This window comes from Lipotes vexillifer, unplaced genomic scaffold, assembly GCF_000442215.2.
Source record: "Lipotes vexillifer unplaced genomic scaffold, Lipotes_vexillifer_v1.1 scaffold646, whole genome shotgun sequence".
Classification (NCBI taxonomy): Eukaryota; Metazoa; Chordata; class Mammalia; order Artiodactyla; family Lipotidae; genus Lipotes; species Lipotes vexillifer.
The window spans coordinates 442,176-460,950 of record NW_006769605.1 but is presented as its reverse complement, the minus strand read 5'-3'; the positions used below and the strand labels follow the sequence as shown (position 1 = coordinate 460,950).

Sequence of the window (18,775 nt, the reverse complement as noted above, 5' to 3'; positions counted from 1 at the left end):
AAGTTCCATCAGAATCCATCCACCCCGACTGGCTCTGTTTTCAGCTCCATCACACGTCCTCACAGCCCAGCTGCTGCTGTCGTGAGTCCTCCACGGGCACCTGCTTCCTGGCCCCGGGGCTGTTCCTGGCTCTGGGGCCTGGATCCCACGGCCTGGAGTGGCTAGGCCATTGGACACCTGGCTGAGAGCTGGCAGGAAGAAAGTGCCTTTGCTGAGATCCGGGCGGGCTTGCCTTCCTGTCGTCTTCCTGTCTAGACGCCTGGGGCGAACTCTGTGCTGGCAGGAAGGCCACGCTGCCGAGCGCCTCTGCCTCCGCCTGCCTGTTCACTTCATGACCCTGTTGTGAACCCAACATGACATTCCACGGATGCTGCAGGCCAACTCGTGCGCTTTACGGAGGCACATTCTCTCCGATTTCTCCATTTAGGTAACTGAATAAAACCCCTACCCAAGACCAGGCAACCCAGAGTCCTTTTTCTGAAATGGTCACAAATGAAACATGGTTAAGATGCGGAGAGACTGACGCCGCTGGCAGAAGATGACTTTTATCACTGATTTGCTGTAATCACGACCTTGGGGAAACAGCCCTGTATTAAAGAGAAGTTTCTCCTGCTTGGTGTTTGTAACGTTTGTCCTGTAGGCTTATAATTTTGAGGACTTGAGTGAACTCATAATTCCCCGGCGGGCATTAATGTGGAAAATGCATTTTAAAAATGTCTAATTGTTGAGCTATTGCTACAAATGATTGTTCCTCTTTTCTTGCACCATTTGGGCTCAAACATGCGGGGATGAGGGGTGATGAGACGGAGGGGGGAGGTGATGAGGTCTGGGGACGTGAGCGCATCTTTCTCCAAACGGAGAGAATCTCTCTGCCTCCTGTGTCATGAAGGATGGTGATGTTTCGAACACAGGTCCCAACGCAGCCCAGAGAGAACTGGGGAAGCCGCTGCATTTGCCTTAAAAACACAACCGAGTGTAACAGGGTCCTACAGCACAGCACAGGGACCGATATTCAATATCTTGTAATAACCTACAATGGAAAAGAATCTGAAAACAAAGTATATGCATATATGTGTGTGTATAACTGAGTCACTGTGCTGCACAACCTAAACCCACCTGGAAGAAGCGGGTGTTACAACAATGAGGCAGCAACAGTGGGGATCCAGGTCCTGAAGGGCAACTTTCAGACCCACTTTGCGCTCCAGGCCAGTGTCAACCTCGTCAGAGTAGCCGCATGGTGGGTCTACACTTGGCACCCGTGGAGCCTTGACATCCCACCATCTGAGGGCCCTCAGCACAAAGAGCCACCCCGTGTGAGTCCTGGGGACCTCGGGGGAGCAGAGGGGGCCAGTGAGACCAGCCCCAGAGGCCCTACAGGGCGAGGACAGCACAGCCGCCTGGCACAGCTGGGCGACGGAGCTGGATCTGTGTGGAGATGGGGTCTGCAGGGCTCCCTCCCACCCTCCACCCATGGCATGTCCATCCCTCGGGCAGGCGCAGAGGCAAGCGGCCACGGGGAACCCGCCCTGCTTCTTCCTGGGTCTCCCCCCACAACCCACGGCTCCTTGGACTGGAGGTGCTTTCCCCTCGGGATGTTCCTCTTTACCTCCTCTGCCTCTTTCTCCAAGTTGTCATCTCTTTTCTGCTGTCTCTCCTTTTCACTGTAACAATGTGTCCCCAAGGAAGAGGGGACCTGGCCATCCCGACAAATCCTGTTGTCTACCCGGCCAAGAGCAGCCTCTGCACTGACAAAGGTGGTCTTCCCGAGAGGGAGCCGGCGAATTCCCCGCCGCCCTGCCACCTCAGTGCGGGTGGCCCTTGCCCCAGGAGCCCCTTTCCTCTGCCAGCCCTCCAAGTCACCTGCTTCCTCCTGCTTCCTGCCCACACTGTGTCCCCTGTGTCGCTCCCATCACCGGGGGCCACGCGCTGTCCCGTTTTCTCGACAAACATAAAAGTGCCAGAGCCTACGGGGAGGGCAGTCTGGGGTCTGAGGGAGGGTCTCTGCCCGCCTTGGGACCAACCTCCCGGCTCCACCACTCACCAGCCACACTTTGGCTGAAGGGCTGTGCTTTCCTGCCCCTCGGCATCCTTGTCTGTACAGGGAATGTGAGTGGTGCCACCTGCCAGGTTTCTGTGAGGCCCGGATGTGCTATCATACGTAAAGCGTGTGAAACAACACATGACACAGTAAATGCCTGATAAATACCAGCTCCTAGTATCCCCATGGATCATCACCGGCATCACCAGTGTTAGTCGTTCGTGGCTGTAGAATAATGAGGTAACTGGCGAAGCCTGGTTTACAGTCTCTGCTTGACTGATCAACAGTCACGTTAACTAAGACACCAAACACAGTATTGGGAACATATAGGCTTAAATACATACTTAACTCTTCTAACTTAAATTGTACCAAACTTCTTTTAGTAGGAATTCAGATGGTGGGGGCTATTGTATAAATGTATATGGTACATTATATCCATCATGTTTAAGTGTATGTTTATAAGTGTGTACGTTGAGTGTACATTGTACAAATTGTATAAGTTGTGTATACATTGTGTACACATTGTACAAATTGTATTACATAAATTATATTATGTAGACATTGTGTGTACATTTTATAAATTTCATATAAATTATATTGTGCAGACATTGTGTGTATATTGTATAAATTACCTCCTATATATTATATTGTGTAGACATTGTGTGTACATTATATAAACTGTATCATATAAATTGTACTGTGTATACATTGTACACACATTATACAAATTGTATCGTATAAATTGTATTGTGTGGACATTGTGTCAGTGCGTAAGTGTATTGCTAGCATCTACAGAGCCTGCCACACCCTCGCTGCAGAGGGATTTTTGGAGACTCCTCCGTGTGTGGCAGCCGTGAGGAGACCCATCTCTCCCATTTGGCCGTCAGTGCCTCTACTGAGGAGACGCCGTGGGGAAGGTCAGGGCTGGCTGGACGGGAGGGTAGGTGTCTTCCTTCTGTAAAAGGCTGCTTTTACCTCCTTGTGGACCACAAGAGGGTGTGCGTGGCCACAGAACACAGGCGGAGCTGAGGTGTTGAAAGGAAGAAGGCTGCCTGAATAATCACGGCCTTGCCTTGGGCAGGGGGCAGAGTGGCCATGGCCGAGCAGCAGAAGAGTTACAGGGAGGCGGACAGGCTGCTGGGACCCTGGGCACCTGGGCACCCCGGCATGAGAGATTTAGACCTGGAGCTGGAGCCCTGAGCCTTGCTGCAGGGGTGGGACACCCCAGGGCCTGCTGGTGGGAAGTAACAACTTCCCCTGGACCTACTGCACCCTGGGCACTGGGGTCCAGGCTGGGTCAGCTTAGACAGGCCCTGCCAGCGTCTGCCCCAGGTACGTATCTGAGCCAGGAGGGCCCCTGTGATGGGATTAGTGACCTTATGATGGAGACCCCAGAGAGCTCCCGCCCCTTCCTCCAGGTGAGGACACAGCGAGAAGACGCGTCTGTGAACCAGGAAGCAGGCTCTCACCAGACACAAAATCTGTGGTCACTTTGATCTTGGATGTCCAGCCTCCAGAACCATGAGGAATCAATGTCTGATGTTTATTAACCACCCAGTCTGTGGGATTCTGTTACAACAGCCTGACTGGACTAAGACAGAGATATACTTTTATAAAAATCCTGAATTGCTAAATTTCAACTCTGTGCACATTGAAAGTAAAACATGAATATTACAGTTTCTGTGTTTCCCCACAAATTCAGTAGAAATCCTCACAGGCAAGTGGCCACCCTCCACCCTGGCTCTCACCAACCACAACATCTCCACGCTGCCTGCATGGATTTCTACCTGTTCTTTATAACCAGCATCACCAAAATTAGCTTGGTGTTGAGATCACCTGTCCAGTGATTTCCAAGGGAAGAGACACATTTGATTCCCTGACGCCCGGGCTTTTGGGGCAATGTGGTGGTGAGGGTGCACATCCAGGTGGAAAAGGGGGAGGACAGGGAAGGTAGGTGGGTTCTGTACACCACCCCACTCCCAGACCCCCGGCACCTTCTGCCAAAGCCTGCAGGGCTCAGGGGGGGTCCCCAGAGACCAGATGTGTTGCTCTGTCTAGAGATGCACAGGAACCCAGCTCCTCAGCTTGGGGTCTTTGTGGCCAGAGTCGCTCTAAGTCGGGGTCTGCTGTGCTGGTGGGTCTCAGGATGCGGTGGGGTCCCGTCCTAATCCCAACCGCCCAGGGAAACAGAAGGTAAACAGCCAAGAAAGTGTGGCCATGAGGAACGCCTTGCTGAGGCAGAAAGAAATCAGCCCTTTTCAGGAAAATAATTAGGACCCGGGACTGTCCCCTTCTGCTTGTAGGACCTGTAAAGCCGCAGCTGTCCTTCGGAGGTCATTCTGGAATTGCTGGGGCTGGACATGCGGCCAGGGCAGAGCCGACCCAAGCGTCTGGGAGAGTGAGGCACCCGGGCTCATGAGGGGGACCCCGCAGGCGTTTGCTGCAATTTCAGGGTGCCCTTGGGTAGAACATCTCGGACAGTGTTAAACCATCTCAAAGCCAAGTAGGTGTGATTTCCACACTGTTTGTAATCCAAGCCCATTTAAAATCTGGGGACAGCTCCAACGCTAATTTGTGGCATCCATATTAACAGTTCTGTGTTACAGCAGTTAAGGTGCTGCCTCTGTTGAAGGAGACAGACAGGCAGGACTGTGAAATTACAAAAACAACCTGTGAAGTGTCCGGGGCGGCGGGGGTCACGCTGGCTTTTGGGAGGACAGCAGGTCTGTTTGTGTCCCAATGTGCAGCTGTTGAGAACGAGGTGACAGTCAGGCCCCTGGTCTAATTCAGCTAATTCTGGGGGCAGATTCCATGAAATGGATTGCGTATGGGAGCTCTGATCCAAGTTTGCTATAAAATGCTAAACTCTGAAAGCACTGTTCACTTCCATTATGTTATATGTCCCCATGGTTCCCCCCCAACCCAGCAGTGAGAGCTGCACCACCAGGGAACAGAGTAGGTGTGGGTTAAGTGTGCCGAGTGCTTGAGAAATGGCCAGGGGGACGTCCGCTCCCTAGAAGGACCTGCAAAGGGCTTGAGAAGCAAGCAGGCTTCATGGTTAGTTTTAAAGGCATCCCCCTCTTACTCTCAGGGAGAAAGTGTTTCAGTTGTTTTGACTAAATCTTTGAGACACTGTTAGTTCCACTGCAGCCTGACATGGAAATTAAAAAAACAAAACCAAACAAACAAAGGGAATCACTGCGGGTGAAGACAGACTCAGGAACAAGATAATAAACCTGGTAGTTTTCAAACGAGGGGCGACGTGTCACCACCTCTCCCCCTTCCTGCATCACCGTAATTTTTAGTCACTTTCTTTCTTCTCTCATCACGTGGGAGCTCTTCTGTTTCCACGGAGCCAAAATGCTGAGAGATAAGCCTTTCTGGTTGAATTTAACGCTGTTATTAAGTCTTTTCCTGCTAGGGGTGGGAAGTGAAGACCACAGAGATCTAGATTTTGTGATTTTACTTTTGTTTTTTTTATAACAAGGATGTTCCAGGTAATGAGCATTTATATTCTGACATGGTCTCTTTATTGCTTCCAAGCTTCCTGTGAACCTAAAGGAAATCTGAGGGCTGGCTCTCCCACCAACCCCTGGGCTCTTCTTTCACCGTGTCAGCTGGTATTTGCAGAGCGCCCATTCGCCTGGGCCTGTGCCGTTAGAGAATTTAATAAAGTCGTGTTCTCATCACTCTGGCAAAGAGACCTGAAGTCAGATCTCATGAAATTGAAGGAACTAATCAGCCTGGTTCTAAGAAAACCCCCAGGTTGAGGAAATGGTGGAAATCTGATACCGCAGAAATTGATGCCTGTGATTTTAATCTTTATTGAGAATGTTATTCTTCAGAACTGTTTTAGAATGGAGGCTGAAACTTTACCTCAGCCTGGCCGGGCAGACACCTCACTTGTCCACAGAAGGTGATGTCTGGGCGCCGAGGGTGGTAGTTCTTGGGGGTCTGACCCGAGGGACGTCTGGGGGGCTATGTTGTTCAGAGTTGTCCTCACAACGGGGCGAGCATCCGACCCACCGAGCTGGCCCTGCCGTGATCTGCTCTGTGGCTGAGGCCGAACAGCCCAGGGCCCCCGACAGAGCAGGTCCTGACCCACCTGCGTGGGGATCAGCATGGCAGGAGCCTGGTCCTGGATTTCCAGCAGCCGGGCCCGGAGTGGTGTTTTACACATGCTCTCCACACGACCGACACCTTATAAGTTTTTTGTTCATTTTTCATCACTTAAATAGGGGAGCTCCCCCAGGGACGGTTCTGACACCTCACTCAGAGGAGACTGAGCCTTTGGTTCAAAGCCCTGAGCAGAGGCGCGATCTCTTCATTTGCTTCTGCAGCGGCAGAAGCCAGCGAGCGAGCCTTAGAAGCAGACCCCTGGTGTGTCCTGCATACCAAGCGCTCCCTGTGGGGCAGAACCCAGACTTCGGGCAGAGAGCATTAAATACTGAGCTTGAGACCCAAGGTCCAGAAGCTGTGTCGCTCCAGCGGTGACCGCGGCTGCCACCCCCCGCCTCCCCCCCACCCCACCCAGACTTGGGCAGGGTCCCTCACAGCTCAGTGGTGGGAGCTGTCCTTCCTGGGGGTGTGGACGGCAGTTCTGGGGGCCCTGCCAGGGCTGGGTGGCCTGGCTTGTCTCCTGGCACAGGTGCTGATGGTGCAGTTAGACAGGTGACAAAGGTTGTGCCTCTGGCCACCAGGACCTGCGTGAGTAGGAAGCATGTGGTGTAGATGGTGCTGGGCAGAGGAGGAAAGCAAAGCAGCATTTACAGGGACCCTTGGAATCTTTTTTTTGAAGCTCAGTCCCTGAACCCAGACCATGTCCAAGGTGGGATTCGAATTTAATAAAGCTGCAGAGGGCGCCTGGTCCTGAGCGCCTGGCATGCCGGCCCCGCCACCCTGCTGCAGGGGCGAGGGGAGCAGGTAATTAGCCTCCAGGACGGGTCTGGTGTGATGGACGGGCTGCAGCCTTCCTGCTGCTCCGCTCTCTCCATCATCCAGTCTGGGTGTTAGCGGACTGTCAGGGAAAAATAATTTAGTGGCTGTGGCTTTAACTGATGTGCTCCATTCTGGGGTCAAATGACTGTTACAAAGTAGTGGTGCCGCCTGGTTCCTGCATCGTGAGAGCTCAGGGTTGACAACATGAAAGGAAAAGGCATCACGGCTGGAACTCACTGACATCATTCAACTCATGGGGGTTGGGGTGGGGGGGACAGTGGGAGCTGGAGGAAGGACACTTCTTGCTAAACAGCATCGGGCAGAGGAGGAGGGGGTGCCCACAGCCCGTGGGGAGGGGGGCCTTCCAGGGACGGTGGCAGGAGGACACGGGCCAAGGGCAGCCTGGGGTCATCCAGGCCGTGGGGGGCAAAGGGGCTTCCTTGGGAGCTGTTGGTGGGTTTGAGCTATAGATGGTGGTTGGTGGGTGGAGACGCCAGGCAGGAAGGAGGAAGAGAAGAAAAGAGGAGGAGTAAGGAAGGGACAGCAGGGCTGCAGTGTTTCTGGCGGGGACTCATGTCAACGCCACACACCCGATTTTCCCTGGATTGTGTATTATCTGAGGGTGGGTTGAAAGGCAAGATGCATGGAGGTTATGGGCTACCCGCCTCCAATCCGCTCCTGGATGGTGCAGTAAATATTTGAAAATAAATGAATGATTTGGGGGCAGAGGTAGCAGGAGAAACAGCTGCCCCCCTCATGGGGTTCCCTGTTCAATGGAACCTTCACACGGCCAAGCTGTGGGGACCAGACCAACGTCTGCTGTGCCCGTTTGTGCTCTGCACCTGCCAGAGTCAAATAAATGTTTGTTGGATGGATGGATGGATGGATGGAAAGATGGATGGATGGATGGATGGGTGGATGGATGGGTGGATGGATGGATGGATGGATGGATGGGTGGATGCTTGCTCCTGGTCGTGATTCAACATAGGGTTCTGTCCTAGTGCATTTGTTTGGTTCACTGTCCAGAACCCCTCCAGTTGCCTGAATCTGGGTGGTGCCCTGCTTTCTCTAGTGGACACGTGACCTCCTGAGGCAAATAGTGGATTCTACCTGAGGTGCTGTGAGGTGAAGATGCCCTGATCTGAGCAATGACTTACAAGTGCTGAGTTCTGACTATGGATCCTGAGCTGGGCTAAAGGCCTTTGACTGTAAAACCTTTCTCTCCTTCATTGATGCCAAAAATGAAAGAGAATAACTTCCTATAACTCATACATTAGAGATGCCCACACATAGTTCTCAAAATGGTAAGAAAAAAGATAATTTGCATAAATAAGCAGTTACAAGAATAGGAAGGAAGAGCTTGCAAAGTGGTACAAGGACACTTCCCGACACAAGGACGGTGCACGAAACACTTCCGAGTGAGGGAGGTGAGCTCTCTGAGGAGCACGCGTGTTCTCTAGTGTGAGGAGGCCCTGGAGGCGGCATGAGGCAAGTCCCAGCCCGGAGCTCCTCCCTCCGCCTGGCCCTCGGCTCAGGCAGCGTCCTCCAGCCTCCGGAGCCAGAAACTCAGCCCAAAACAGCACCGAACTCGCGTTCCCACCGCAGGCTCCCTCGGCCCAGCCGCAGATAGTCACTGAGGGGCCTTCCTGCCCCTCAGTCCTCTCCGGGGTCAGGAACCCTGCCGCCCCAAACCCCTGCTGCCCCCACTGCCCCCTGCACAGCCAGTGTCACCATCACCAAGGTGACCAGCTGCCCAGCTCTCCCTTCCTTCTGCTAAGTCGGGACCAACAGTTTTTCCATTCACACGCTTCCAGGCTCTCTCTCCCCAGAGCCGGCACACGGCTCCGACGCTGCAGCAGGAGAGGCAGTGCCTGGCTTGTCTGGGGGGGGGTGCGGGCGCCCCCCACTCACAGGGAGAGAGCAGGGGGTCCTCCTGCTTCCCTGTCCCCGCTCCTGGGCACCTCTGCACCCCGAGGACGCTGCCCGCCAGCAGCTACCAGAGAGCTCTCACCTGAGGCAGGAGGTGACTTTTACTCCTGCTGGGGACGTGGCCAGGCAGCCGGATGTCGAAGAGGGCCTGCAGGGCGGCCTGGGCCGCCTGTCCCTTGGCCAGCTTCTTGCTGCGTCCCGAGCCTTCGAATGTCCTCCCGTCCACGCTCACGGCCATGACGAAGCTCTGGGCGCGCCTCTTCTCGGGCTCCGAGAGGCACACGTAGCGCAGGCCCGAGCGCAGCTCGTTCAGCAGCACCACTGGGTTCCTCGCACCTGGAGTCACGGGGCCCCCCAGGTCCAGGTCCAGGTCCAGCGGGCGGCCCAGTAGCCGGCCCCGCCGGCAGGCTGTGGACAAGAGGTCGGGGGCAGCAGGGCGGCGGCCCGGGAAGCCCTCGCTGGGGGCCGTGGGCTCGAACCGCTGGAACAGGGAGTCAGGGAAGTCGGCCTGGTCAGAGGTGAAGTCCGGGGCTGTGCCGCCTGGGGCCGGGTGGGCCTGGCAGGCGTTGGGGAGCTGCACGAAGGACCGGAGGGCCAGCTCGGCTGCCCGCATCTTGGCCTTCTTCTTGGTGGGCCCGGTGCCCTCGAAGGTGAGCCCGTTCACATCCACGGCCACGGCGAAGACGGGCGCGTGCACCGGGCCGGTCTGCGACACTGTGCGGAACTGCAGGCCCGGCCGCAGCTCGTGCAGCTGCACCAGCGCGTTCTTGGGTGCCACGGACCACGAGAGCCTCCTCCAGAGGAGCCGCAGCTGGCACAGGTGGCCGCCGTTGCCCTCCTCCAGTGGCCGCTTCCTCTTCAGGCCGGATGCGCCCCCTCGGGCCCTGTCCCCGGAGGGTGGCAGCCTGGCCTCCAGGTTGCTCACGTTGCGGTTTTCCTTCACGTCGGCGCTGCTGGTACCTGGAGGTGAGAACAGACAGCGTGACCCGAGGCTGTGGCCCGACCGAGGGCGTCGTTGCAGGTGACCCCCTGCAACACTCGGCCTCCGGACACCAGCCAGCCTGGCACTCTCTGGAGGCCATGGGGAGACCACATGGGCAGCACCTTGGATCACAGGCCCGCAGAACTGACTGCACCCCTGCAGGTGGGGGTTAGGGCCCAGAGAATGGGACCCCGCCCCGTGAGGTGCCCGGAGTGGACCGAGTGGGGTGGATGCGGGCGGGGAGTGTGTTCCCACTCGGGGCCATTCCTAGCTGCTCTCCGAGTGCCCCCGGGTCCCTGCACAGGCCCCTAGACCCCCCAAATCAAAGGAACACGTGGCCTCTCTCTCCATCGGGTTTGGGCGACGCGGAGGTCAGGGAGGCCTTGCCCTCGGGGTGGAACGCGAGGGAATCGTGTGCTCACACCCTGGACGCTGGGTGGCACTTAGGCTTTAGTGAACTAGATCTAGATGCCTCTGCGTAGATGAAGCTCTAAAATATAATGTTAGATGATAAAAGCAACTTGCAAAATCATACCCAGAGGCTACGGTTAATGAGTTATAAGAACACAGAGGTTACACAGCATTCGTGCCTCCACACGGGTGGTAAAGCTCAGACATGTCCCAACTCCCTTGGGACACAGGGAGGAACACAGGCCCAGAGGGTGGCTTCGTTTGTATCTGTGAGGTTTTCTGTCTTTTGCACAAAAAGGTATGAAGCAAATTTAGCAAAATCATCATTTGCTAACTGTATGTGAGGAAGGTGGGTAATGACAATTTAGTTTTCTGGTCTGGCCCTCTTGGACCACCCTCCTCCGACACATCTGTTCCATTTAGGGAACCTCAGCTGTGGGTCCCCACATGGCCACAGACGTGCGTCCCGCTGCCCTGGCCGACGTGCTTCTGGAACGCCCGACCCTTGGGTTTCCCGAGAGGCTCTGAGGATGACGGTGCTGGGCGGTGGGTTACCTTTCCCTGACCTCACTCACACCTTCACTCTGGCCCCTCACTCCTAAAATGCACTCCGGGGTGGGTTATGGCCCTGTTTTCTAGGAGAGGAAACTGAGGCCCCACGCGGTGAAACAGCTGCCCAGGGACACACAGTCGGTTAATGGGGGGAGGTGTGACTGCATCCAGGAACGTCTGCTGTGGCTGGGAAGGCGATTTTACGGTAACTCAGTCACTTTCTTGTCCGTTTCACAGACACGGAGCTGGGGAGAGGGGGATGCCGAGGGGAACTCTGATGACAGCGTGGACGGACACGGGAGGAAGCGGCCAGGCTTGGGGCCACGCAGGACCTTGATGCCCGCAGATTTCTCCGTAGGAACTCATTCAGCAAGTGGAAACCCGAGGGGGTTTTACCGCCAGCCCACAGCGCGTAGGCAGACTTTGAGCTTGTCTCCCTCACCCCAGACCGAGAGCCGGCAGCGGGAAGACGCGCTGGGTCAGTGACCTGGTCCCGACGGTGCAGCTGCTGGATGGTCACCACGAGAGAAGGATCATCTCACAGGCACGCAGGGCACGCTGAAGACTGGCGCCCTAGAGAGGCGTGCTAGCTCCAGCTCGGGGCCAGCCCTCCTTGACCACGTCGTCCCCAGCAGGTGTGCCCGACGGAAAGCATCAGGCTCCGACTTCAGAGCTCTGTTTGCTGCAACCTCAGCTGCTCTGAGTTGCGAGGCGGGCTATCAGCATTCCTCCAGCAGTTTGCTTCTGTAAAACAGTTGGTTTGCAGACGTCGTTTTGTTCAAAGGGTTGAACCTGAGCGTTTTATAAGTTAGAGGTGGGCAACATTTGTTTACAGTCTATTTCAGTAGAAATAATTACCTTCCAAGTATCAACACTGAGTCTCAGCCTCTTTTTTTGGTCATTGTGCATATTGGGTGCACACACAGCAAGGAGTTCTGCCAGTTGGGGTATTTCGGGCCAAGGAGTGGTAGATGGGAATAACAATGCAGTTTCCCAAACTGAAGGTAAAGATGGAAAAAATATAACCCAATCCAAGAAGCCCACAGAAGATTGCCCAGAAACTCACTGGGAGCTCTCTAATTTCTTATTGATTTCCCATGACGTGGGGATTGAGTGTGGCTGTGAGTGTGATTAAAGTGGCTGGAGTGTCAGATGTCCTCTGAGCCTTCTGAGGAGGTTTATCTTGGAGGAACAGCCTGGCAGACCCAGGTCCCCCTCCACGTGCACTGAAACTGTTTCCACACTCTTCTCTTCGACATCCTAGGACTGTCACCCTTAAAGTCTAAAGCGAGCCACGGAGATCCGAGCGTGGGTGAAGACCCCTTCCTCGATAATCAGTAATTAATGGAAGTTGATGGGAGTGCAGACTTCTGGGCTCCATCCTGATATGCTCTCTGGGGGTGATGTCACTTGCTGGTTTTTGCAAACGAGGAGATTAGGGGTTCTGCTCCCCCAACATGGCCGAGATGCTCCGTTTAACTGGCCTCCTGAGTTTGCATGAGGTCAGGGAAGCTGCAGGGTGGGCGGTGGTCACTCCACGGCTCTGGGGTCAAGCAGGTGAGAGGTCACAGTCTCCCCCGACCTTGGTGTGTATGACCGTGGGCAGTCCCTCCACCTGCCCGAACTCCATTTTCTTTAGAGGATAAATGTGAGTTTTGGAAGCACTTGCCTTAGGGCTTATTATGAGGTTGAGCTAGAGAACACCCGTAAAGGACTTAGCAAAACCCCTGACACTGAGGAGAGTCAACTGCATTTTTGAAAAGGGTGGGAAAAAGGGAGGCAGACACTTCTAAGCTGCATCTTGTCAAGGCCCAACTTCCCTGCTTATTTCATTAGTTGGGCTTCCAGGACCCCCAGAAAGAAGGGGTGGAGACACACGGGTTCCCGTGATGCAGTCTCGGGCCGAGGAGGGGTGGCGACGGGGGGACCCTGCCTTGCTGGTCTGGTGCTGCTGAGGTTTGCCAGCCTGGCTCTGCTGGACCCCACGCCCCTTTGCCAGGTCCCTGCCAGGTCCATGCGATCCTCTTACAGTAGCTCTGATCCCACAAGTTCACGTTTCCTTCTGCAGCCCCCTCCCTGACCCAGGAAATGATTCGCATTTTCTCCTCCATTGAGTCGATAGGTTCCACACACCCAGCGTCAGAGAGAATAACCCAGAGGTGGACAGTCTAGAGGCTGAGAAGGCTCGCTCCTGGAAGACTGGGGAAGCTGCCCCCTACCTGCTTCCTCAAGTCTGGGTATTGCAGGACCCACGCATCTCCCCAGCCCAGGGCTCTGCTCCTCAGCCCGTGGCCGAATGCCAGGCTCACCCTGAGGTGGGGACAGGGAAAGGCCTAGTCTCTGCCTGCCCTCCTGGCCTGGCTGCTCCCTGGGCCCCCCTGGGGCAGGTTGCCGACCTTAACCCTTAATCTGGGTACGCCGGGGGCACACTGGGCCGATCTGGTGTCTGCACAGGACATGCAAAAGGGAACTGGATGCCTAGCCTCACACGGCGGCCAGCACGACAGATGGCCCTTCTCATGCACATGTGGGCAAAGGTCATGCTGATCCCACATCGTCGGGAGCCCATTCTTGCAGGGGACGCTTTTCCCCAGCTCTCCAGGGGTGGGTTTTGTCCTGTCAGCTGCGCAGGCCCCGCCGACTCCAGAAGGCGTTTGTACCGGGTGGTCCATCCCTAGAGGCGGGAGGGAAAAGTGTGGGCAGGACTCCGGGTGCTGGCGGCTGAGCGGTGCACAAACAGAGCCGGCCCACACGGGACTTTTCCAGGATCAGTGGAGACAATGAACAAAAACTTTCAGCGCAATCTGTGAACATTGCAGGCTCCAGATCGAGTGCTTTGTTTTAAAGTGACTGATTGTGACCACTGAAGAGGGAACAGCTGCCGTTGCCTTTTTAAGTCCTAGGGAAGAGTGGCGGCCCAGCTGCTGGGGTGCTCCCAGGGTTCTGGGTGCAGGAGTTGGTCAGAGAATGTTTACTGTGTGATAAAAGCAATCTGATTCTGAAAATGTGTGTGTTGTACACTGGAGGCAGTTCCAGTGGACAGTTCATACGAGGGTGTAAGAATTAGTGGGTCCTTTAATCCCACTCTGGAATTCATTCTCCAAATAACTGTTATTTTTGCCAGTCATAGCTCAGAGGCTCATACATGTCAGAGCTGGGAGTAGCTCTGCAGGAAACCTACCCCCCACCGTGTGTGAAGGGCCAGCCTGGGAAAGGCACATGTTAAAAGTCAGCAGTGGGGCTTCCCTGGTGGCGCAGGGGTTGAGAGTCCGCCTGCCGATGCAGGGGACACGGGTGTGCCCCGGTCCGGGAGGATCCCACCAGGGTCAGTCTTGAGTCTACTGATGACAGGATGGGAAAAATCTGTTTTCAGCCTTTCCACGCGTTTATTAAACACAGTGTTTGATGGCTTTGGTGAACCAAAAATAAAATAGCTCTGGTCCCAAAGAGTCAGAAATAGAGCATACATCTAGGATGAATTCCTTCTGTCCCCCAGAGCTCAATCAGCTTTCTAAACTTATTTAACCATTGATCCCTTTGTTTCCTGAACACAAGTTTTTGTTTTCATTGTTGTTTCAGATAACAGCGTTAACATCATCTGGTAGTATTAGGACTACCTTATCTTGCTTAATAATAGCTTTCATTTATTGAGTACCTGATATGCACCAGGCATCCCACTAAGCGCTCGACATGCCTATCTCATTCCATTCTCACAGCAGGCCTATTACTTAGGAGGAATCATTATCCCTATTTTACAGATGAGGTAACAGCCTCAGAATGGTTAAGTAACTTGCCCGAGGTTGCTGCTATTCAAAATGCTGCTCTGTGAGCTCTTTGCTATCAGTCAGCAAGGGAAAAAGAAACCTACTCTAGGATGTAAATCAATGCCCTGCTGCTTCCTTCATTGAGAAAGTTTTGCTTTGGGGGAAAAAAAAAAAAAAAAAAGTCAGCAGTGGACTGAAGTCCCCTTAGTGGCTCACCTGGCCCCCCACCCACCCCGCCGCTGCCCCTCTATTTCTGTCTGTCTCTGTCCATCTGTCTCTCTGTACAGGCACAGGGTGGGGCCCTCAGCCCTGCAGGAGGGGAGCAGGGGGTGTGAGGGGTCTGTGACCCACTGTGCCCGACCTGGGGCTCACACCACAGTCCCCCCAGAAAACGTCTGACTTGGATGCCAAGTGCCTTCCCTCAAGGCAGCCTCAGAGGCCACGTATCCTGTGTCCCCGTGGGTGGTTGTGGCCTTGACCCTGGGAACTCTCCTGTCCTCGCCGAACCCGACAAGACATCCATGACCACACGTGTCGAAGGTCCGTGTGGGCAGCCTCAGATTTCCAGACAGTCACACGTGTCCTTCTGTTGTGGAAATCAGGAAAGAAAGAGGCAAATAACCTCAAACGACATGAGATAAACACCACCCGCGGCAGTAATAGGACCATCGCTGGCAAAGTGAAGACCGCCAGGCACAGAGAGGAACGTCTGAGTCAGAGACACGGGAGGAAAATGTGAAATGGAATTATTTCCCTCTGCTTCTGTCACATCGACCCTCTCCTGATTCCTGGGAGAACCCACCCTGCTTGACAGAAAGCGTCAGCACAGGCAGTGCTACAGTCAAAGGTCCAACGCATACAAGAACTGCATTTTGTGGGGAAAGAGCAGACTTTTATATTGGCCTGGCTGTGGCTGGGCTTTCACTTTCCAGGTGAGAGACATTCTTCCAAGTCAAGGTGGGCTTCCCGCTGCCATTGCTTGGACATGGATGGGCCACGTGGGGGCCAGTCCTCGGCTGTCGCCTCCAGGTAGCCAGGCCCCAGGTGAGTGCAGGTGCCTGTGTGTCACCAGCTGCGTCTCCTTTCTTGATGCCCCCTCAGGGCCAGCATCTCTCTGGTCATCACGCTGCCAGACTTCCCGGCACCACGTCTGTAGGTAGGAGATACAGAGAACTGGCCATCGGATCCGGTTGGGCCTGGCCAGTGGGATCGAGCCCAGGGCCTGGAGTCTCCATTGGCTCAGGAAGGAGGGTCCGAGGTGGTGCTCAGGGGATGGCTGTGGCAGCTGCGGCCATGCGGGCTTCGGGACACCTGGTCCTGGCATTGTGGTCGGGCGCAGGTCTGACCCTGACAGCTCCTGGGTCAGGCTCGGCAGCAGACAGGAGATGGCCTCTCTCCCAGCTGGGCCCCACGCGTCCTGGAAGGACCAGGCCAGTGGGGCAGGCGGGTCTCCCTCCCTCCCTCCAGACCCCAGTGCTGTTCTGCGGGCCTGACAGGGAGTGGGCTTCTCGGCCCCTCCTCATGTGACCCAGTCAATCATGCCCTTGGGTCAGTGGTGGGCACGGAGGGGATGGGCTGGGGCAGTGACTGGCTCCTTCTCAGCATTCAAGGAAGATCGCATTCAGAGTTGCCCTCCTGGACAAGAAGAATGAAAAACCTGCATCTTCCCATACACTCAGCCGAAACCCACCCTGAGGATGGCTGGTCTGCGTGTGGACTCGCAGGCACCATCCTCTTGCAGGCTGAACCTCTGACGGGCCGACCCCGACCTAGCTCCACCCTTCACACTGGGGCTCAGGCTCCAGCGCCACGCAGAGATGAATGCGGACCAAGGACATGAGGCTGCAGGGGGTGAACCCGGTGGTCCTGAGAGGTGAAACCTCATGGGGAGGGGCAGGGCCTTCACTTCAACCAAACACAGGCGCCTACCCTCAGTGTTTGAAGATAAAACAGGAGACTTCCAGGAGGAATCACCCTGGCTTCTGTCACCTCCCTTCCTCCCTGATGTGTATATACACCACACATGCACACACCACACACACACCCCTTCCCCGACGTCCACGGCATCTGGATGCACATTAATAGCACTGCATTGGCAACGCTCATGAGAGGTATTATGACAAGTGCATTAATTTGGAGGTTTATCTTTGAATAATGTATGAAAACAGGGTCTTCAATACAGCACATATTACAAAGGGGGATGACTAATCCGCTGATAGAAAATAAGGTTTTCCAAGCATTTCAAAGGTACTTTAACATGTAATAAACAATTAAAAATCATTCTCATCTCTAAGTTTCTACCTCTCAGCTGTGAGCTGAGTTAGGGGAAGTGCCTTAATTACTAGCGTCAGCCAACCTGATCCACGTTTCCTGTTTCTCCAGGTTTTTGCCTAAAACATCTTCATGCATCATCCTCCTACTTGATTCCATCCTCAACTCTATCACCAGGCCACCCCACCCCCCGACCCCTCACACTGGCACTGATGCCCTGAGGGATGGATTCACTGCCCAAGGCTGTGAAGCTGGAGCTTGGGGTTGCAGCCGTTAGGTTCCCCTGCCCTTGGATGGGGAGAGAGGGCTCCTACGGGGACACTAGACTCAGCCAGGGCCCCAGCAGCTCGAGCAGGAAAGGGGATGAAACAGAGTAAGATTTTCTTCCTCAAGGCATCTATTCCACGTGCTTGTCAAATAGCTTTGTCCACGCGTCCAGGTCAGCTTGGGGGCGCGTGTGTATTTTTATATGTATAAGTAAATGTGTGTGTGTGTGTGTGTGTGTGTGTGTGTGTGTGTGTGTGTGTGTACATGTGGCACACCTCAGAGATACGGTGGGTTCAGTTCCAGGCCACTGCAATAAAGCGAATGACATGGATTTCCGGTTTCCCAGTGCATAAACGTTATGTTTACACTCGACTGCAGTCTATTAAGTGTGCAGTGGCATTACTTCTGACAAAACTATGTGCCGATAGACTTGCTTGATGTGGGGTGGCCCCAGACCTTCAATATGTAAGAAGCATGGTATCCATGAAACGCAGTAAATAGAAGGGTGGTAAGACAAGGTGTGCATGTGTGTTCCACATTACTGAAGTAATTACCACTAAGTTGTTAACTAAGTCCTAGAAACTTTCCAATTTTGGTCAGGAGAGAACAGAACCAGCCGTTGGAGCTTCATGGGACCTGCGAGCTCGGGCCTGTGGGCAGTGGGGAGGCCATGCTCTGACCCACTGGCACCCTGTCCACACCCTCCACACTTGCCTCCATCTAGGAAACAAGGGCTCAAACCACAGGGTCACTGAGGTTGCTCAGTTCTGTGACTTTGCTTTTGTGGAACAGTCAGGGTAAGAGCTTCAGCTTCCCAGCTTTTTGGTGATTGTGTTTTGTGGGAAGGGGATATTCATGAGAGCTTGTCGTGTTTCTTAAAATCTGAGGCTGAGTGGACAACGCTCCAGGGCCAGTCCCTCCTGCCGTGGCTTCCTGGCCCCACCAAAAACCAGTGACAGGCAGCTAGCCTCTCGCTCCCCACAAGCACAGGCCTGACTCCAGCTGCAAAGGTAACCACCTGTCAAGTAATTTTGAAACGCAAGAGGTGTTCCTGTCATTTGGACTGTTGCATCCCCCATGTTTTCCTCCTACAAGCAAGAGGGGGTGCACCACCGACAGACACGCCTGGACTTTCCCTCACGGGCACACATGCTCTGCCTGCTCTGGGGTCTCCTCCACACTCGCAGCAGATCCATCGCCAACCGGCTTTCAGTCCCCACCCCACACGGCTTTGTTGTCTCTCCGGTTTCACGAGCCAAAACATTGTTTCGACTGCAGGCACCCATCCAGCTCTTTCCTTGTTAAATAATTGTACAAACTGTTCAAACAGGCTGTGTTCATTTTTCTTTTTCTTTTCTTTTTTCCCCTTTCTGGGTTGGAGGGGAAAAAATAAAGGAAAGAGAGAAGGGATGGTCCCGGAGAACTGGGTTTTCTTGAGAACTCCAGAACCTGGAGTTCTCAATCACACAGTCACGGCTAATATTCCCAACCATCCAGGTGGGGATGGGATCCTGGGGGTGGGGAATGGGATTCCAGGGAGGATGGGATCCGGGGGGATGGGATTCCATGGCGGGGGTGAGATTCCACGGGGGGAATGGGATTCCAGGTGGGGAAAGGATCCCG

The 18,775-nt window shown here is 54.6% G+C and overlaps 1 protein-coding gene across 1 annotated transcript in view; it reads right to left on the bottom strand.

Annotated features, from left to right (window-relative positions):
• Nucleotides 1-18,775, bottom strand: part of ADARB2 (adenosine deaminase RNA specific B2 (inactive)) — a 365,767-nt gene that overhangs the window by 89,265 nt on the left and 257,727 nt on the right. Inside the window, exon 3 of the mRNA XM_007445656.1 lies at nucleotides 8,988-9,865. Coding sequence (XP_007445718.1) covers nucleotides 8,988-9,865 — 878 coding nt within the window. The remainder of the gene's footprint in view (nucleotides 1-8,987; nucleotides 9,866-18,775) is intronic.